This window comes from Penicillium vulpinum (assembly GCF_028829585.1).
Source record: "Penicillium vulpinum strain IBT 29486 chromosome Unknown utg000001l_segment0_segment0, whole genome shotgun sequence".
Taxonomy (NCBI): domain Eukaryota; kingdom Fungi; phylum Ascomycota; class Eurotiomycetes; order Eurotiales; family Aspergillaceae; genus Penicillium; species Penicillium vulpinum.
The window spans coordinates 4,730,282-4,748,833 of record NW_026643241.1 but is presented as its reverse complement, the minus strand read 5'-3'; the positions used below and the strand labels follow the sequence as shown (position 1 = coordinate 4,748,833).

At 44.8% G+C, this 18,552-nt stretch overlaps 3 protein-coding genes across 3 annotated transcripts; 2 read left to right on the top strand and 1 right to left on the bottom strand.

The window, feature by feature from the left end:
- Positions 1–5,782: 5,782 nt before the first annotated feature.
- Positions 5,783–6,363, top strand: N7479_001702 (uncharacterized protein; the record flags this gene model as incomplete). The annotated part of the gene is made up of 2 exons (XM_057249399.1): positions 5,783–5,954; positions 6,008–6,363. Coding segments are annotated over 2 exons (528 nt in total), but the record flags the coding sequence as incomplete, so codon positions are not given.
- Positions 6,364–7,338: 975 nt separating this feature from the next.
- On the top strand, positions 7,339–7,991 carry hrmA (the record flags this gene model as incomplete). Its single annotated transcript, XM_057249398.1, has 2 exons — positions 7,339–7,588; positions 7,702–7,991. Coding segments are annotated over 2 exons (540 nt in total), but the record flags the coding sequence as incomplete, so codon positions are not given.
- Positions 7,992–12,059: 4,068 nt separating this feature from the next.
- On the bottom strand, positions 12,060–12,767 carry N7479_001700 (uncharacterized protein; the record flags this gene model as incomplete). The annotated part of the gene is made up of 1 exon (XM_057249397.1): positions 12,060–12,767. The coding sequence occupies one exon, from the start codon at positions 12,765–12,767 to the stop codon at positions 12,060–12,062; it is 708 nt and encodes a 235-aa protein (XP_057113829.1).
- Positions 12,768–18,552: the final 5,785 nt, after the last annotated feature.

The following is an 18,552-nucleotide window of genomic DNA, read 5'->3' as shown; positions in this document are numbered from 1 at the left end:
AAGCTGCTGAATGTAGTAAGCGTTCCATAATCAACATCAGCAATAACCTCCGCCGATTCGGAAATGTCAGAGCACCCTCAACTCGAGTCGGTCGACGACGAAGCATCACACCTCCGATGATAGAAGCACTATGTGATCGCCTCCTCGAAAAACCCGGGCTATACGTGGACGAGATGGCAATATTTCTATGGGACGAGGTCCGTGTTCAGGTCACAAATTCGAGCCTCAAGCGGGCTCTCGCATCGGTAAATTGGTCGAAGAAGGTGGCTCGACAGAGAGCAAATGAACAGAATGCGGATTTACGAGATTCCTATTTGCACTATCTGTCGGACTTTAAGTCGTATCACTCAGTCTATGTGGATGAGTCTGGATGTGATAAACGGATCGGGTTTAGACGGACAGGTTGGTCTCCGTTAGGCACAGCGCCATTGCAGGTAGCCAACTTTCACCGCGACCAACGGTACCAGATCTTGCCTGCGTATTGCCAAGATGGGATCGTACTCTCTCGTGTTTTCCAGGGCTCCACCGACGCTGCATTATTTGAGGACTTCATTAATCAGCTTCTAAGGCATTGTGGAAGATGGCCTGAGCCAAAGTCCGTTCTAGTCATGGACAACGCGTCTTTTCATCGTTCTGATCGTATCGATGCAATGTGCACTGCAGCAGGAGTTAAGCTAGTGTATCTGCCACCGTACTCACCCGACCTGAATCCGATCGAGGAGTTTTTCTCGGAGTTGAAAGCATTCATTAGACGGAACTGGGTACGGTATAAGGAAAACTCAGAACAAGGGTTTCAAACCTTCCTCGACTGGTGTATTGAGGTTGTTGGGTCTCGAAAACAAAGTGCTTTGGGTCATTCTAGACATTCTGGCGTTGATATCCAGGCTCAGAATTCAATGACTAGACCAGCGATATAGGAACGTCACATATATATATATATGTACTACGGACTGCTAATGAAACCCACCTGAGGCTCTACTCATTTTCCGTCTACCGTTGTGTCCTATTTATATTCTGAAGTAGATATTCGAAACAAGTACTGTAGTTCAATAACAAATATCGCGATTCTCCTAGCCACTATTGTATGCTTCTTTAGAGTACTATCTATATACATTCAATCGGCGAAATATTCCTCATACATCTGACCCATTTCACCACATCTCTTACGAATTGACGGGCAATACCCACCATGATCCCTTGATCGATAAAGAATGACGGATCTTGGTCCTCGTAGATTAGCTGAAGATCGAAACCATTCGCCAGTGCGATATCGCATGCTTGACGAAACTGAGCTTTTGAATGGTCATCAACGACATTCGCCTCATGCCATGCGCTATACTCTCTGACCGCAACATCTCGAAGTCCAGGAATATTAAAGTCGCCATTGACTTGGGCCTTTGGTGACGAAGGCATTGCTGGGGATGCGGAGGATCCGGGCTTCTCCAATTGAGAGGAAGGTTGCACCCCATTAAAATGTATATTGATGGGACAACTTCCTGGGATACTGGACAAATCTTTTTTCTTGGATTGTTGGTTCTCCAGCCGCTGCTGCTCTTCCATGAATAGTTCTTCACGAAAGATTTCCGGGACGTCTTCATGAGACTGCAGGGTGTTGCCTTTTTCCACAAAGGCAATTAAACGTTTTGAATGGTGGCTCCTCAGCGCATAGTGCTTTTTCCCGTGTGGGTCTTGCCAGCAATGTGGGCCAAGATGGCATGATGAAGAAGGACAACGCATCAGGTTGTACACAGCTCGCCAAACGGATTCTTGCCCAGATGAATTCTCTTCGGCATCCACTTGAACGTCTAGTTCGTTGAGCATCCGTTTAGTGACCGATGACCTTCCTCTTTTTTCGACCCTGCCTGAGGCAGTTTTGGAGAGACGGCCGTCCTCAACATATTTTAAAGGTGATACTTAACCTTAGTTTCTTGCCTCGACGGCACAGTTCGCCCCACCTGAGCAGTTGCTTTTCCACGGCAGTCCAATCGATGTCGAGATGGTCAAATCGTTTCGTCAGGTCGCGTTGGGAGCGATCATTCACCGACACGACGATCGAGGTGTCGTCCGACTTTACCCTTCCTTTACCGGGGGTCTTTCCATCTAACAACTTTTCCAACTTACCCTTCAGGGTCGTCGGCCAGTAGGCACTCGGAGTCAGGGCTACGTCCTCTTCAGTGTCCCGCGAGAGCACTTTCTTATTCACGGTGACTTTCCACTCTATCGTATATTGGATGCAGTTTGCCGGCAGTTCGTTACTTGACATTCCCTCATACCATTCGGATAGCTCAAGTAGTCGAGGAGGTTGTGGTTGCTGTTGTGACAGGACTTCCGGATCGTTTTCGAAGTGATAGTCGAGGGAAGGGCTGCGCCCATAACTTGACGCAGGCGTGCGACCGTAGAATCCTGGAGTGGGGGCATATTGCGAATCTTGATCCCCAAGTTCGAGGTCATGCGGCTGAGAATCATGGTCATTAGGACACGAATTAGCAGTCATCGTGCTTGTTTCAAGGCTCTAGCAGATCCAACATCAGCATGATCACGACCAGTCAGTTCAGGAGATGCTAGTCCCCAATCAGAAGGCCAAGCCTGTTACAAGAAGCAAAAAATATTACCCACTAGTACTGTCTCTATACAACTCGCTCGTTCACAGTGGTCACTCTAGAGGGCAAGTGGTTGGCAGAATGGGGATTCTAATTCCTGCCACGTCTCCAAATGAGCTGCAGGCATTCGTTTGTTTGGCTTGTTTGCTAGATCAACGTTCTAGAATCCCTGGAGACCATACGAGTCAAATACAGAAGCTATTTTAAGCTGTTATTTACGATTGTATCGGAATACTGCCAAGAAAGGGGTTCAGGGGAAGAGTAACCGTAATAGGTATAGTGTGTTTCGACAGAGGGTTCGAGAAAGAATCTCTGTGAAGAAGTGGTGAAACTGATTTCGATCCATCCTGTACCTAGCCTGCGTCAGGTTGCATCTGGTGGAGAATCATTGACAAGGGTGTTGGCGGGTAAGCCCATAACACCGTTGAACAGAAGACCACATTTACATAAACAAGCCCGCTGTGGAGGTTCCTACCGAATTCCTTTCCCGATTCTTGCATCAACTCACCTTCTGCTGTCATCCTGGTTCGGAGGATTGTCTGTTACTAACATATCTAGAACTAAGGTCTCTAAGACCGGCAAGCTTGCCTGGTCTGCATCGAAAAGAAGAATTCTCTCTCGGCTTCACCAGCACCGGTGGATGTCTTGGAAGGAAAAATCCAGGACATACTTCAGGCAGTTCTGCGTGAAACTGAGGTGCAGACAGACCACCTGTCACAGAAACATCACTCCATGCAAAGAACCTGTGTCTGAGGCCTCCCGCTGGGGGCACCTCCGCCACGAGTCCTATGAGAAGAACCTTGGAGGTCCTGGTTGCCGTCGCCTCCAATCTACCCACCTAGAGGCTCCCGCACAGAAACTCGCCATTTAATCCATGCGTTAAAGCAACTGGCTGTTTCAGAATGCCGCCGGGTGACGATCGACTTAAATAGTGCAAACGAGAGATTATAGACACGCCCCTCTTTACTAGACTTCTCGTTCAAGAATATATAGCGGTCATACTCTTTGTTATTTTGTCAAACTCTAATTGCAGTGTCCTTTATCTGTTCTGCTTAATTATCTGAAGACACGTACCTATTATTGGCAATATCCCAGTACGGTAATATAAAATCCAATAAAACTGATTTCGAGCGCCTCCGACTACCAGACAAGAAGGTAAGCGGCAGCCTAGGCGATGACCCAGGAGGGCTAATGATTCGAAGAGTTATATAATTCAACTGCCACACCCTCTGAGACCAACCCTACGCGCTATGTCTCATACCTCCGTAAGTTTGTATATCGTATGGCAGCTGTCAATACTGCACCGTATGATCCTCAGCGTTTAACCCTTCCTACACACCACCTGGATGGATATTGCTTGTTCACCTTGAGCGTATCAAAATATCTATTTGTATATAAGTAATGGTGGAAGCTGTGTGTCTGGGTTTTCTCCGGTAGGTCTGTTTGAGACCGATCTATAGTGGACTGTTTTGGCCGTTGAAGAAGACGAAACATGATTCTAATGGTTTCCTGAATACTGCGCCTAGTCATACTTGCTACAGCCACGACGTAGCGTTACGATGGGATTGATCGCTAGTACATTTAATATTTTAATATAATGGTATCATCTGAATTACCAGGAACCGCCGCGCACAGAGCAGAGCACAAGCAGCTCCATGAACAAATAGGCAGGTGATGACAAATATTTCACAGTAAGAATATATCCATGTAGATACTAAAACGGACTTCTCCGCTATCCATTATCAGTTGATTGATCTCTTGGCATTCCGTGCTTGGCAACCAAAGATGCCAGCTTTGCTTTCTCCAAGGAATTGGCGTGAACAATTTCGACTGGACTCTGGCCTTCCCAATAATGCTCATTTGTTCGTCCGGAAACACAAATTGTCGCGCCTGAACACATTCTTTGCATATAGTGTGAATGCAGATATGTCGCTTCGAAGGAAGTAGGAACATCAAAATTGTCGCGAACTGTGATGCAGGTTGATGCTTCATAGCTCTAACTCTCACGCACTGAGCGTCTTTGCTAGCACAGCAAACACATTGCCACGAGACGGAGCCAAGCATGTTTCTCTAATAAGATCAGCAAATGCCCCAGTCATTGGGCAAGTTATATCATATCTCACCTTCTTTCTCTGCTGCACATATATATATATATGGTGAAAGGCAAGGTAGAGCAGCGGAGGTTTCCCCTTATATATATTGCAGACTAAGCTGATCTGCAATCCTCCTAGGACCCACAGACTCGTTGTAATAGCGAAGGAATTTCTCGACATGTTGCCCATGCCAGCAAGGAAGCTTGTTTTGATCAAGTCTCTACCGCTATAACTTCGAAATGAAGTTGGTAGGAGTGGGGCTATTAGGGAATAGATGTTGAATGGGTTATGTGAGGACTTTTTCTGGTCGTTAATCAACCTAAGTGTAACTGGGGTAGTGCGTGGCCATCTGTTGAAGTGGTTACGATATAGAATGAAAATAACTGCTCACCTGGTCTAAGATGCCAATGATTAGTTGCACACTTCAGCCTTTACGACGTGAACCGTGATTAAACCTAATGACACCCGAGCTTAAACAGCCTCAACTCTCAGGGGTCTACCAGTACGTAGTTGTGGTCTTCGAATTAAGATAATCTGGACCGTTGGGTTTGACCGCACTTAACTTTGACCGCTCTAGGATTTATCTGCCCTCATGCCCTTAGCCTGTTGACCGCACAGTAATGCAATATGAGAATATTTCAATTAATAAGAGCCATTACAGAAGCTATCCAGCGTCGAAACAAGTTGGGCACCTCATTCTTTTCATAAAGAACCCAATATGTCACATTTCCGCTCCCAGCGCACAATTCACGAACTTTCCCAGTGTAAGTTAAACAATATCCAATTAAAGTACTGTAAGTCAGTTCGGACAAATTGCGCAGGTTGGAGGTGCCACCACCGGTCGGCATGTGAGCTGACTGCCCGCTTCTAATCAATCGGCCTGTCTGCTGTACTGCTGAGAATTATGCCAAAAGAACACTACCACAGGTAAGTGCCTTCCCCCACCCCTTTTTTTTCTTCGTTCAAGAGGGTCAGTAAAAGTGATGTTGTCGCTTTGAATGATTCCGTCTCGAATATAAATAATCCTCGGCCCCAGCCAGTCGCCACTATCATCGCACTTGCTTACCTTGAAGTCGCGCATAGTCCAGGATGCGTTCCTTCAATTACCTTTTCTTTATCGGAAATGTTGTGGCGGGCAGTTATTTGGCTATCATTGAGGACAATGACAGCGAGACTAACTGTAGAGTGTGGTCTCAGAATAACCACGGCTGTACAGGCTACTCAGCAACCTTTGCTAAGCTGAAAGGCAATGATTGCTCAGGTGAGTGTCCAATTTGAATCAAAGGCCCTCACGCTATTGTTAACACTCCTTAGGTTTTATTGGTGCCGGTTTCGACGATAAGTCGGTGAAAGTTGATATATGTGGCACTGAAAATGGAGAGCAGGTTGCCTGGGTGACAGTCAACAAAAACGGCACTGTGTCTTTCCTCAACCGACAGGGAGACACGTCTAGTTGTATGCTAGAAAACGGTCTTAAGGTGCCCAGTGGGTGTAGCATTGGTAATACAGGTTCCTCTCAGACGACCACGCCGATCTCTGCAGGCAGTCAGTTCTCGTTCTCAACTGCAATCGGCACGTCCACTTCTGAAACAGCCCGTGCTGATCAATCTCCAACTCCGATATTCACGTCGACGCCTACAGACAGTCTAACTTTGCCTTCAATCTCAGCCGGTAAATCGGCTACTGAGACACCCCTTGCAGATCACTTGCCAACCCTCACGTCTACCCCGGCATGCAAATGCTCTTGCAAATCTGCAGTCATCTGATGTAGATAAAACTGCACTGCCAGTGCGAGCCGCAGGTAGTTCATTAGAGTTTATCAGGTTTAGTACATACAGTATGATGGAAACTTTTCACACCATATCTTGCCTTATATAGTTGAAGCTACACGTGTGCATCATGCAGGAGGTGAATGAGCATTTCTTACATCCCGTTTTGTATTGAAGTATAACATAAAGACCCAATATATGGAAGCACTTTATCTTTGTCTACAACGTATTTTGCACAGTACCACCACGGGTCTTTTTGAGCCTCTACAGAGTGGGAGGCTCAGACGAAGGGAGAAAGGTCAACCAGACACCGTCTCGAGGGTGAAGATGATTCAGGCCATATTGGACTTCTCCGAGGCGTCACAGCGGTTTCGTAGTCGTGCGCCCTGAGGGCAGCCTAACAATTGAAGCGGCAGTGGGCCACGAAAGGCCGTGACGAGGCTCTAAGTCAGGAAGTGGATCTCTCTACATGTACATAACTGAAGATATATAGTTGTCGTATCCTGCATATCATTCGCGAAGTTGTATTCTAAACCACAACCCACTAAGCTGGGTACGGATTCGTATTTTGGTCTAGTGGTTAAATCAACTCGCGAGGGGACAGAGTAATAATCTACTACTACTACTACTGTACTTGACCAACTTCTTTGCATTCCATTTCAAAATTCTATCAATATCAAGATATCTCAACTTATCCTTCCCAGCACTACGAAGGTGTATAGTTAGCGGCCAACGTCTAAATGCCTGATTTTTCAGGCTTGCTGCCTTAAGTTGCAGAGATATAGTGCACCCAATTCACCGCACCATAGAGGGCAATACAGAGCTATACAGACCGGCTCGAAATCAGTTGTTAATCATTCGAGTGTCATGTAAAGTCATAACCTGGGCGAAGCGGTTATTATATATGACGCTGTTGAAAATTCTCCCACTTATCTTCCAAAGAGCACGGACAGCGGTTATCCAGAAACCACTGAATGTGTCAGGTCAAAAATATTCTACAATCGTCAAGATATAGCCATTTGTTTAGATATGGGTTGTGCATTCAAGCTTACCGATATACTTTTCCCTTTCGCAAGCCAAAAGATTCTTTCTGCTCTCTCTCAATCCCATTCAGAATATCAGGCGAGTGGCTCGCAGGCTGCCTTACCACTATATACGTAGATATCTTCACTAGACTCGGACATTGGTATGAAAAATACGGTGCTATATATCGACAATGTTCACTAATTTGCCCTACAGATTTCGCTTACTTTACTTTGCGTGGTGCGTCTTTCTACGGTATACAATCAGCATTTGGCGCTGCTATATGTGAGGGTATAGACAACAGCGAGTTGCGAAGGTGGGAAAAATATCACTATATTTCCGAAGTCACAGATTGCGTCACAATGTATATATGGAGAGCACAACCACATCGTGGACTCATTAAATTGCGACTTGGACACTATACAGGGGTCAATTTAGCAAACAAGATATATGCAGGACCCTCTTCAACAATCATCGAACCCTCAGTCTCGTTCAATATCTCTTGACTTTCCCCCGGCAATCCAGACTCCAACATTTCTTGGAAGGATAATTGCGCCACTACCCTTTGTCTCAACTATTTTTTCACCAGCTTATGTTTGGAATCTAATAAGGTCGTATTTCAAGCAATATAGGTTTCTTTCAAGATCCTGCATTAGATCATTACCCTATAGAGGGCTATAATTACCGACATACCAAGGATCTTGCAGAGGCAGAGTCCGCTATACTCGCTAGAATTCTTATAAAGTAGTTTCTCTTTGCGGGATACTTCGTAGCTTGGTGAACCGAGATTTTGAGTGACCCTGGGCGCTCCGTGGTTTCGGTGGTCAAACGTTAAAATGGTATAGAACCAGTATTAAAGGTTGTAAGATTCAAATATGGACTAAGAATGCTGGGAATCAGGCGCAATCTAGGATTTGGCTGAAAATTGCCCAACTGCCCCTCCCTGAGTGTATATATCAGCCACCTCGTGGCGCTAATGTGCTCCCAAACAGTTTGCAGGGTTTGCTTACTGCTTGGTGCCTGAGGCAGATTCCTTGGTCGCGCCAAGGAAGTGCTCTCAGCAAGAGGGATTACTAAAGGCAGGGGCTTAGTAATCCCACAAAGAGGTTAATATTGGCTTATGTAATTAGATGAGATATATTCGCTAGCTAGTACTATCCAATAGAAACCATGCGATCCTTACAGAATCTCACTAAGCAAAGCAACACGCACGTGACCCGGCACTCGCCCACCTGTGGCGGAGTCTAGGGTATACCGCTGCAGTGACAATAGGGGATTCCGATTGTCCCTATGATCTTTTGGCCTAACGGTTAGATACTCCTATATAATCACTTGGGTATAGCGGCCTAAGTAAACCTGCCGGGACCGCAGGATTGTACACCCAATCAATAATGAGTTCAGTTTGCCGTTAAACAGGTCATAGTTAACGTATTTCATATACGAGCTGGACAAGCGAGCTGGCCACCTCAAAAACACTGAAATAAGATAAACTACAACAATATGTCTGAAAACCCCCCTTCCTATTTTCTTTGATTGTTTGTCGATAACTGTCGATAAGGCCTTTCAAGATCATATATCAATTGCAAAGAAATTGAATCAAGGCATTGTTACAGTATCGAAAATTACATCGACAGAGGCCAGAAAATATATATATCTCGACCACCACATTATAAAAATTCTGTTCACTCTATTAAATGACTACTTACTACTTAATAGGCATTATATATCAATAGAAAGTCCCAATCATCTCTTATTGTTGTGATATCCCCCTGTAATTTATCGTATATAGTATATGTATTGAAGTGGCCAGTATAGTGAGGCTGGTTGCACTAGTTTTAGGACTAAGTGTAGTTCAAAGCCACCTTGACCATGGATATGAATTACCGCTTGGCTTCGCTATTTTGGACTGCCATATTAACAGTCAAAAATATCATAGGCTTTCAAAGTGACGGTCCTAAAATGGTCCTTAGATAAGCCAAGAGCTCTGACTATTCCCTCCAATTCAGACTGGTGGTTTGAGTATATATATAGAAGACCATTTTTAAGGAGTAATAAATGTCCCCTGGACCCAATTTACTTGCAAAGGATCCCTCTCCCGGCGGTATAGGTATTGTAGGTGTCGCCACAAGTCATTTGATGTTCCCGCGGCAATATATTGACGGCTTTCGATGTCGTACACGATAGTGCGACTATATTGATATTCATGGCGATAATTAATTGACTTCAAGTAGAGGTATACTCACACCCAAAAACGACAGCCAGATCCTCCACCGGAGAACTGATATTGATGGCGGAAATTTCGGTAAATTGTATCAGCGATATATCGAACCTCAATAGCCATAGTAACCGGATAGTCCCAGTGCCGTATCGCCGAATTGGTGAGGAGATATGCGAGATTTGACCATTCAAGACGCCCATCTATTTCTCTATACTCTGTCACTATATTCACACGCACTGATCCACCGGCCCGAAGAAGGAGATAAATCGAGCAATGGTTGTCCGACCTATCTGTTGCAGCACCAGTGTGAACCACAACTCTTATATGACTAATAGGCCGGGTATCTGCTAGAACTTGATTTTGAATTAGATTCACCATTTTTCTTCAATTCAAAGTTGAGTCAGGAATAGGGGAGGGAAAGCAGTATAACTATATTGCTCAGCTAGCTATCATTTTGGAGGGGTTATAAGACATCGGATTATCTATTATCCGAGCCGGTAGATCATGTGCGTTAGAGTGATCGAGGCTATCGATCGTTTTCTATCCCTTACTCTACCTCGCCTTCTAATATCTGACGCTACTATGTCTGGTCAATTCGACAATCACTAGTCGATCATTGACTTTTGCCGTTCTTGTCTAGAGGATCAGCTTATTGGAGGCTTGAGGTCTGGTAACTAGGTCGCTAAGCTACTAGATTGCGACTTGGTGGTCAAGTTCGGCCCGTTTGTTACCTCCTATGAGGCAAAGAATCAGCAAAAAGTATACGGTATACTTGATCTAGATATCGTTACAGTCCCTTCGGTTTATACTTTTTTTGTGGACGATGAGGGTTGGGGCTATATAATATCGGATTATATTCGGGGCAAAATTATCGATCCTCTTTCAGACTCTCACATTAAAAAACTCGCCCGCATTCTTGACTATTTTCACTCTATTACCCACGATAGGGCTGGTAGCCTATGTGGTGGCCCTTCAATTGGCTTGCTCTGGCCAGATACAAATGATCTGACCATTAGCAATGTTCAGCAAGTGAATAAATGGTTTAACAGCCGGCTTTTCCCCGGAGATAGCAAGGTTCATTTTGATCCTACCCCACTCGTGCTCTGTCATTTAGACATAGCCCCCCGAAATGTTATCTGGTTGGAAGATGGCCGTATCTGTTTACTGGACTGGGCATCAGCAGGATTTTATCCGAGACCGTTGGAATTTGCCAGTCTATTTTTTCAAGAATACCGTTTTAGCGACATGCTTTTGAAAGCAGTCGGTTTTGACTCTGGTCGTGATAAAGAAGAACAGCAGAGGATCTACCAGGCATTGTATAACAATGAAAGGTACTCTTTGTAAGTCAGAACTGACCAGAATTTCTTGTTTTTGTCAATTTTCTGACTCGGAAAATAGTGGTTCACGGGATATTCAAGAAGGGTCTTCGCCTAATGAAACAACTGGTTGTATCTTTCCTCTTCCGTTACTTCTGGAACCGCAAAAACTTCCGACTTCACGAGGTGCGAACGATACTAGTGAATTATAGGGATGAATTTGATCTCTAGATTATCTAGTAGATATATATAGCCTGCAATAGAGGGCCTTCTTACAGTACCAGTAGCTTCTTATAAAGGCTAGAATCTTCTAGGTCTATTGGGATCACCCGATATCCCCAAGGTCTTCGATGTTCGAAATGACTCGGCTGCACTAATCAGCTATTATGATATTAAAACCTATTGACCTACAATTGATGTAGCCGGTAACCAGCTTATTCCCCAAAAGATACGTTAGTGGCCTGGAAAAATGTGTTGAGAGAGACGCCTCTCTTACGGCTCGCGAATCAACAGAATTGAGATCATTGTGCCATCTTCTATTCATGACTTCTATTTACTTATTTATAGTAAGTGATCTCCCCACAACTTTTCACCCAAAGGCCGATGTTACCTACGAACCGTCGGGCAGCTCCTATCTTCACACTATGCGTAACGAAGAAACTTGAGTCTTGGTCCTTATAAATCTGCATAAGATCGAGACTGTTCTCAAGGGTCACATTGCGTGCTTTGTTGATATTATCCCTGAATATCTCGTTGGTTACCCGTGACTGCTGCCATTCCGTATATTCGTTCACAGCTATATCAAGGAACCCGTGAATCGTGATTGGTTCAACAAAGTTACGTTTAGCAAGCACACCTTTATAGGCAGGCGAAGTGGACAATGGTATTTAAGATAACGCCACCGGCAGAATATTGTTGATGATATTGATCGGAGGGCACATAGAATAGCTTAAAGAGTGTTATGCAAAAGGACCAGGCTGCCTTTCTCTAGGGGGATGTCGCGAAGTCGCTTTCTTCCATCGTGATAGGACTTGTTGTTCTCACGCATTCTGGCATATCGGTGGATCGCTTCCTAGACGTCTTCGACACGTTGTAAAATCTGCCGTGTGCGGAGAGCGATCAGGTCTTCGCGAGTTCTCTAAGGATTGGGTCGATGCAATATCGTGGTCCTCGCGACGGCGCTTCTGAGCGAGATCTTGTGTTCCCCGTGTTCCCACTGCATTCACGCCCGCGCCTGCGTTAAAGTCCTCAATGATTTGATGCAGGGGTAGTTCGTCGTCATCACTGTCGATCTCCTCATTTAGATCAGGCCTACTTCCTAGGTGGGCGGCTAGGCAGTTGATTGGGACCTGTGCATGATTGTCCTGTCTGTCATAGACGTCTCGGTTGTCCTGTTGTTCGTAGGCGTCGGTCACGTCTTGTCTTACGAGTTTGGGACCGTGATCTCCTTCCTTCCCTAGGTGTAGGAAGCTTTGGAAGTAGTGTAGCCTCCCTGACTGGATATCAGCCGCTAACTCTCTGCACTCTCTTACCGATTGACGGTGCCCTTCTGCCCCACAGAAGTAGCAGAAAATACCTTGTAGGAAGCTTAGGGAAGGCCTCGGCCCTTGTGTATAAGCCTGGTTCTGTGGAGGCCCGTACTGATCCTGGTACGATCTAGGCGCTTGAGGAAGCCTCTGATAGGGTCGTGTTGCAGCCACCTTTAGGCTATTAACGTCCAAACTCATCGAGTTGAATTTCTGGTCCATTTGCTTAAAGGCTTCCTCGATGTTGAAGGATGCGGGTCGAAATGTTTCTTTAGGCTCAGACTGCCTAGCCGAGCCCTGATTGGCTGGAGGTTTTTCGGCCGAAATACTATTATTTGCGAAGGTGTATCCCGGCCAGGGGTCGGAAACTAATTAACGTAATCCACTACCGAGTGACGCACACTACCGAGTGACGCACCCCCTCCCAAAACGCGTCAATTAATATAACCCTCTCTCTTCAACCACCCACTATGCCACCAATTCGTTCTCGATCGTCTAAAGATTCAACCGAGCAAGAGGGTAGGATCTTATTAGCTATCCAAGATTTTAAGAATGAAAAATTCTCTTCAATTCGTGAAGCTGCGCGCTGTTTTAAAGTGCCTGAGGCTACCCTCCGCCGCCGCCTCCGGGGTGTTCAAAACCGCGCGATTTTACGCGCTAACTCACATAAACTGACTGAGCTTGAAGAGCAATCTCTTGAAAAATGGATACTCTCTATGGATCTACGTGGAGCAGCCCCCCGGCCTGCTACTGTACGAGAAATGGCGAATCTTCTTCTTGAAAAGCGCGGATCTAGCCCGGTTCTTTCGGTTGGCGAAAATTGGGTTACAAAATTTGTTAAACGACGTCCTCTTCTCTCCTCTCGTTTCTCGAAACGTTATAACTACGAGCGTGCGAAATGTGAGGATCCAAAAATTATAAAGGAGTGGTTTGATCTTATTCAAAAAACTATCCTACAATTTGGGATCGATCCGGATGACGTTTATAACTTTGATGAGACGGGTTTTGCGATGGGATTAACGGCGACTGCGAAGGTTATTACGAGAAGCGAATACTACGGTCGGCGAGCACTTTTACAACCTGGAAATCGTGAATGGGTGACGGCTATTGAGTGTATAAATGCTACTGGTTGGGCCCTTCCACCGTGTGTGATTTTTAAAGGCAAAGTCTTTATTGAATCCTGGTTTGACGGCCTCCCGGACGATTGGCGATTTGAGGTTAGTCCTAATGGATGGACCTCTGATGAAATTGGACTTCGCTGGTTAAAAAAGCTCTTTATTCCTACCACTTCTATACGTATGAAGGGGGTATATCGGCTTTTGATACTTGACGGCCACGGAAGTCATTTAACCCCGAAGTTCGATGAAATCTGTGAAGAAAACAAAATTATACCGATCTGTATGCCTCCGCATTCCTCTCACCTTTTACAGCCTTTGGATATAGGCTGTTTTGCGGTGTTAAAACGCTCGTACGGCCGGCTGGTTGAAGCAAAAATGCGGGTTGGGATAAATCATATTGATAAACTTGATTTCCTCGAAGCATACCCTCTCGCACGAATTGAAGCTTTTAAATCAGAGACTATTAAAAACAGCTTCGGAGCAGCTGGTTTAGTCCCTTTTACACCGGAGAGAGTGATTTCGAGGCTTGATATTCGTCTTCGAACCCCTACCCCCCTTCTAGCCGGGGTAGTGATTGGGATCCAAAAACACCTTCGAACTATGTGCAATTGCAAAAGCAAGCCTCCTCAATAAAAGCACTACTTCGTACGAGATCAAGGAGCCCCCCTAGCCCGCTCAATTCCGCTATCAACCAGGTTTTAAAAGCCTGCCAGATCACGATGCATTCCGCCGCACTACTAGAGAAAGAAGTGAGCGATTTACGCGCTGAAAACGAGAAGAAAAAGCAAAAGCGAACCCGATCTACAAGGACGATAGTCCACGAAGGGGATCTCTCAGTTCAGGATGTTCGTGAGCTACGTTCAGAGCCATTTGAGGCTCAAGTAGCGCGTATCAACAACTATCGTGAGCAGGTTTCGGAAGGTTTAAGGCCGCCCCCCCAGGCTGGACGAGCATGTGGAATATGTAGGAAGCCAGGACATAGGAGAGAGACATGTCCAGATAGATGATGATTTTAGTTTATTTAATTTAATGGCGTTTTGGTTGAGATAAATGCATTTGAATTCAGGAAGTTGGGTGGGGGTGCGTCACTCGGTAGTGTGCGTCACTCGGTAGTGGATTACGTTATTACTAATATTGGTGCCTTAAGATGCCTGATTGTATCTGATTATATACCGCCTTTCGGCACCGCTCTTACAGTGTATTGTAAATGAAGCCCTCAAATGGAAGCCTCCCTCCCGGGTTATTGAAGCTATTCCCACAATACAAATATTCCAACCCTCCCGTTTCTAGGCGTGAAGCCTCTTATACCATATTCTCGACGATTTCGATACCCCCCGACTATACATATCGCCAATCTATCTTCATCGCCATGTATCCTCATCGATCCCGACCGTACAAATCGCCATCCATTTTCATCAATCCGAATACCCCTGACCATCTCCATACGCCCACGGATCAATCTCGACCCTCATAAACGTGAGATTCGGAGTCAGCCTCGGCGATAGGAATACAAGGACGTATAGCTTACCTTGAGGGGAGCTTCAAGTGGTGGAAGAGAGGGGGACGAGTACACAGTGGGAAGACTTCAACGCCCAGGAATAAGGGAATTCCAGGATTTGTATAGGTGCGAATAGCGTCATACTTGTGCCATTTCTTAAGGCACCAATATTGTCGACCTCTGTAGTAATCGTGCCATCGCCTTTTCACCACCACCTACCCGGTGTTGGTGGGCCCCACCGGATCCCCGATTTTCGTTTTTTTATCAACTTCCTACTCATTTTTCTACTACACCACGACATAGGGTGCAAATTTTCGGTGGTAATGGTGTAATCTCGGAAATATATATGGATACATCCTCCTCGAGAAAGATCTTGTCAGTATTAGAGTGGTGACTCCTGAGGGGCGTCATGAGGTAGGGTATCAATATTTCCAATTGATAACACAGTACACTGGGACCTCCGAAATATTGGGCCAAACTAATGTACCCGTATATACCGCCTTTTTATATTCTGCCGGTTTAAACCCCGTATATATTAAAAAACCTAATTCAGGACGCCGCCGGCTCCGGCGAGGTAGAATCGTAATGTGAGGTATAACTGGCATTTAAATAAAGAGAAATTAATAGAGGAACGAGCGAAAACGCGGAGGGGACGCGGTATATACTTGGTATGGTAGAGGTTGGCAGTATATTTAATAGGCAGGCGGTATAAAAAGGCGGTCTATGTCGGTACTTTAGTTTGGCCCAATATTTCGGAGGTCCGCAGCCCATCATGTGACTTGGGTTTACAATACAGTTCGAAATTTGAAATTGCTTAAGCCGAATACAGGCTAGCGTGTTTCAGAATTAAGTTTGGGAAAAATTCAAAGAGAGTAAAATGGTGAAACTGATTTCGAGCGCGTCTGTACGTGGATGTACTGTAGTGAATCATCTTTTTGCTTTGCGATCGTAGTAGACCAGAGTTATGCTCATCCTTGTTTTATATGTTCTTCGTTATGTTACATTGTATATAAAGATCCCCTCAGAATATGGTTCTACCAACACATTCTGTCTGGTTGAACCATTAGTGGTCCCTGATATCTCGATATTATGCAATATGATGAAACCACAAGACAAGTACTGCCAACGATTGATCCCTCAGAATTAGTTTATACGATTATGCAAAGGATACCCCAGGGAGGACTAGCGGTGATCGCAATGTTCATTTCTGGTCAACCGCTCGCAAAGTGACAAACACCCATCGTACATCACGATATTACCGGGCGAAAAGTGAGGTACTACTGCATAGTTCTCAACCTTGGATATCATTCGACATAGGACTTACCCAGATTCGGTATTACTTTCCATCTAATATTTGGAATGACTCCGATTCCGTCTCCTTTCCAGAACCTATAAAGTGGAAAGCGAATATCCATTCGCCCTCTTTAGTAGTTCTTCTCCAAACTTTTCCCTGGAAGCCCATTATACCAATTCGAGCCCCAAAACAAACCCAATGGATTCTGTTCCACCAAGAAAAAAAGAGAATGAAGATCATTCGGTGTTTCTGTCTTCTGTCGCGTCAACTGAATTATTCCTAACATCCCGTGGCTTGCGTACTCCATTTGAACTGCCCAAAGAGGCAAACAGTGTCGGCATTCCCGAGGTTTCCCTGAATGCCAGAGGCTTATCGAAGCAAAATAACCTAGAAACAACATTCCCCGAGTGCCAAACTAAGCGAGCCGTTCACTTAAAAAGAGAGAATGTATCCAAAATACATCGCACTAGTGAAAAAAGCACCGAAAATTTCTGCAAGCGAAACAGAGTGCGAAAGTCTTCACAGGGTCAGCACGGCTCCAAAGCCAGCCAATGTATTTTATCAGGTTCATTCAAAAACAGAACCCTGTCTAAGGCAATGAAACTGGGTCCAATTACTTACCGCGGCGCCCTAAAGATGACTGGGAAGCTTTGCAAAGCACAGTTGCCCCTCCTCAAAAATCACCTCAGAGACCGCAGTGATCTATTTAGCGATGGAGAAGCCTTGCTACATGAGATAGCAACTGCGCACCCAAGATACAACCAGATTATTCGAACCCTGCCCATCTTATTGAATTTTATTCCTGGAGAATTTAAAGAAAAACTGATGATTGAAGAAAACGCGGAGTGGTTGAAGATGGGAGCTTATTTGGTCAATAAATGGATTTCAAGATCAGCATGACAAAAATTGCTGGGTAGACGATCTACTGTAGAAGGATACAAATTTGGGATGATCTAGGCGAAAACTAGTTAGTTTTTGTTGAGAAGAATTACAAATAGTAAGAAGTGAAGCGAGAGAATGCAACTATGTGCTTTCTACAAATTTGTATATAAGTGGAAGGACCACGAAAAGAATAAGGAGTTTACTTTGCTCTGACATCACAGTACTGTCCCATGTATCCACCAAATACACATCATAGGTGTCTAAAAGGCTACTAGGCTGTCAGAACCAGTCGGATCGCGAGGCTCTCTTTTAGCTATTATCAAACCTCATATCATTTCAACTTGGAAAGCTCTCAAAGAATCCCAATAACTGTACTGTACCCTCGTTTCGTTTCATATCTTCATAATCCACATTTCTTCCACTAACATTAACTTCATAAATGTTGTAATTCAGAAAATGATAGATATTTCAGGAGAAATACGAGGCTATACTATGTAACGATAACATCAAATTGATTATTATTTTCGTAAACACGGGATTGAATCTGATGGTGCGACTTGGTTACTGATCTGCACCAGCCTCATAATACAACAAGAATTGAAGGCTTGCACATAAACACCCCAACGTCCCAAGTGGTGGAGATATCTGGAGTGGGGATCGACAGTTTCAAAACTCTTGGTGTCATTATTAAGTGGGAACTTGGTCGTGTGCTCTGATGACGGTAGTGCTAGATTTTGCGGTTAGCTGAAGGCTCTGTATCGCTAATGTGAGCGCTTCAATCTAAGCTGCAAATCACTGGCTTCAATCACTTTGTGCTAAAGTCAATCATTACTTCTCAAACGCAAGTAGAAATCCGAGTTCCAACAGGACCAACTCAAAAAGAAAATGATGTGATGACGGGAAATCGAAGCGAAGGCATCTGTCGGATCCGAACCCGCGAACAAAACCAATAGGCATTCATTTTCTAGATCAAGAAAAATTTTTAGCCTACTCACATTGTTGAACAAACTAATATAGTTAATCTTCATTTGCTTGCAACTGCTTCGCAACTGTATCTTTCTGATTACCTATCTCGCATCGATACCAGCTCTTTTTCGTTCTACATGACACTTTTTTAGACAGGTTCAACGTATATACAAGATACTCGAGCTGCACACAGGGATAGATTGCTCTGGACAAGACACTTGAGCAATCTCATGCTTTATTGACTGTAAA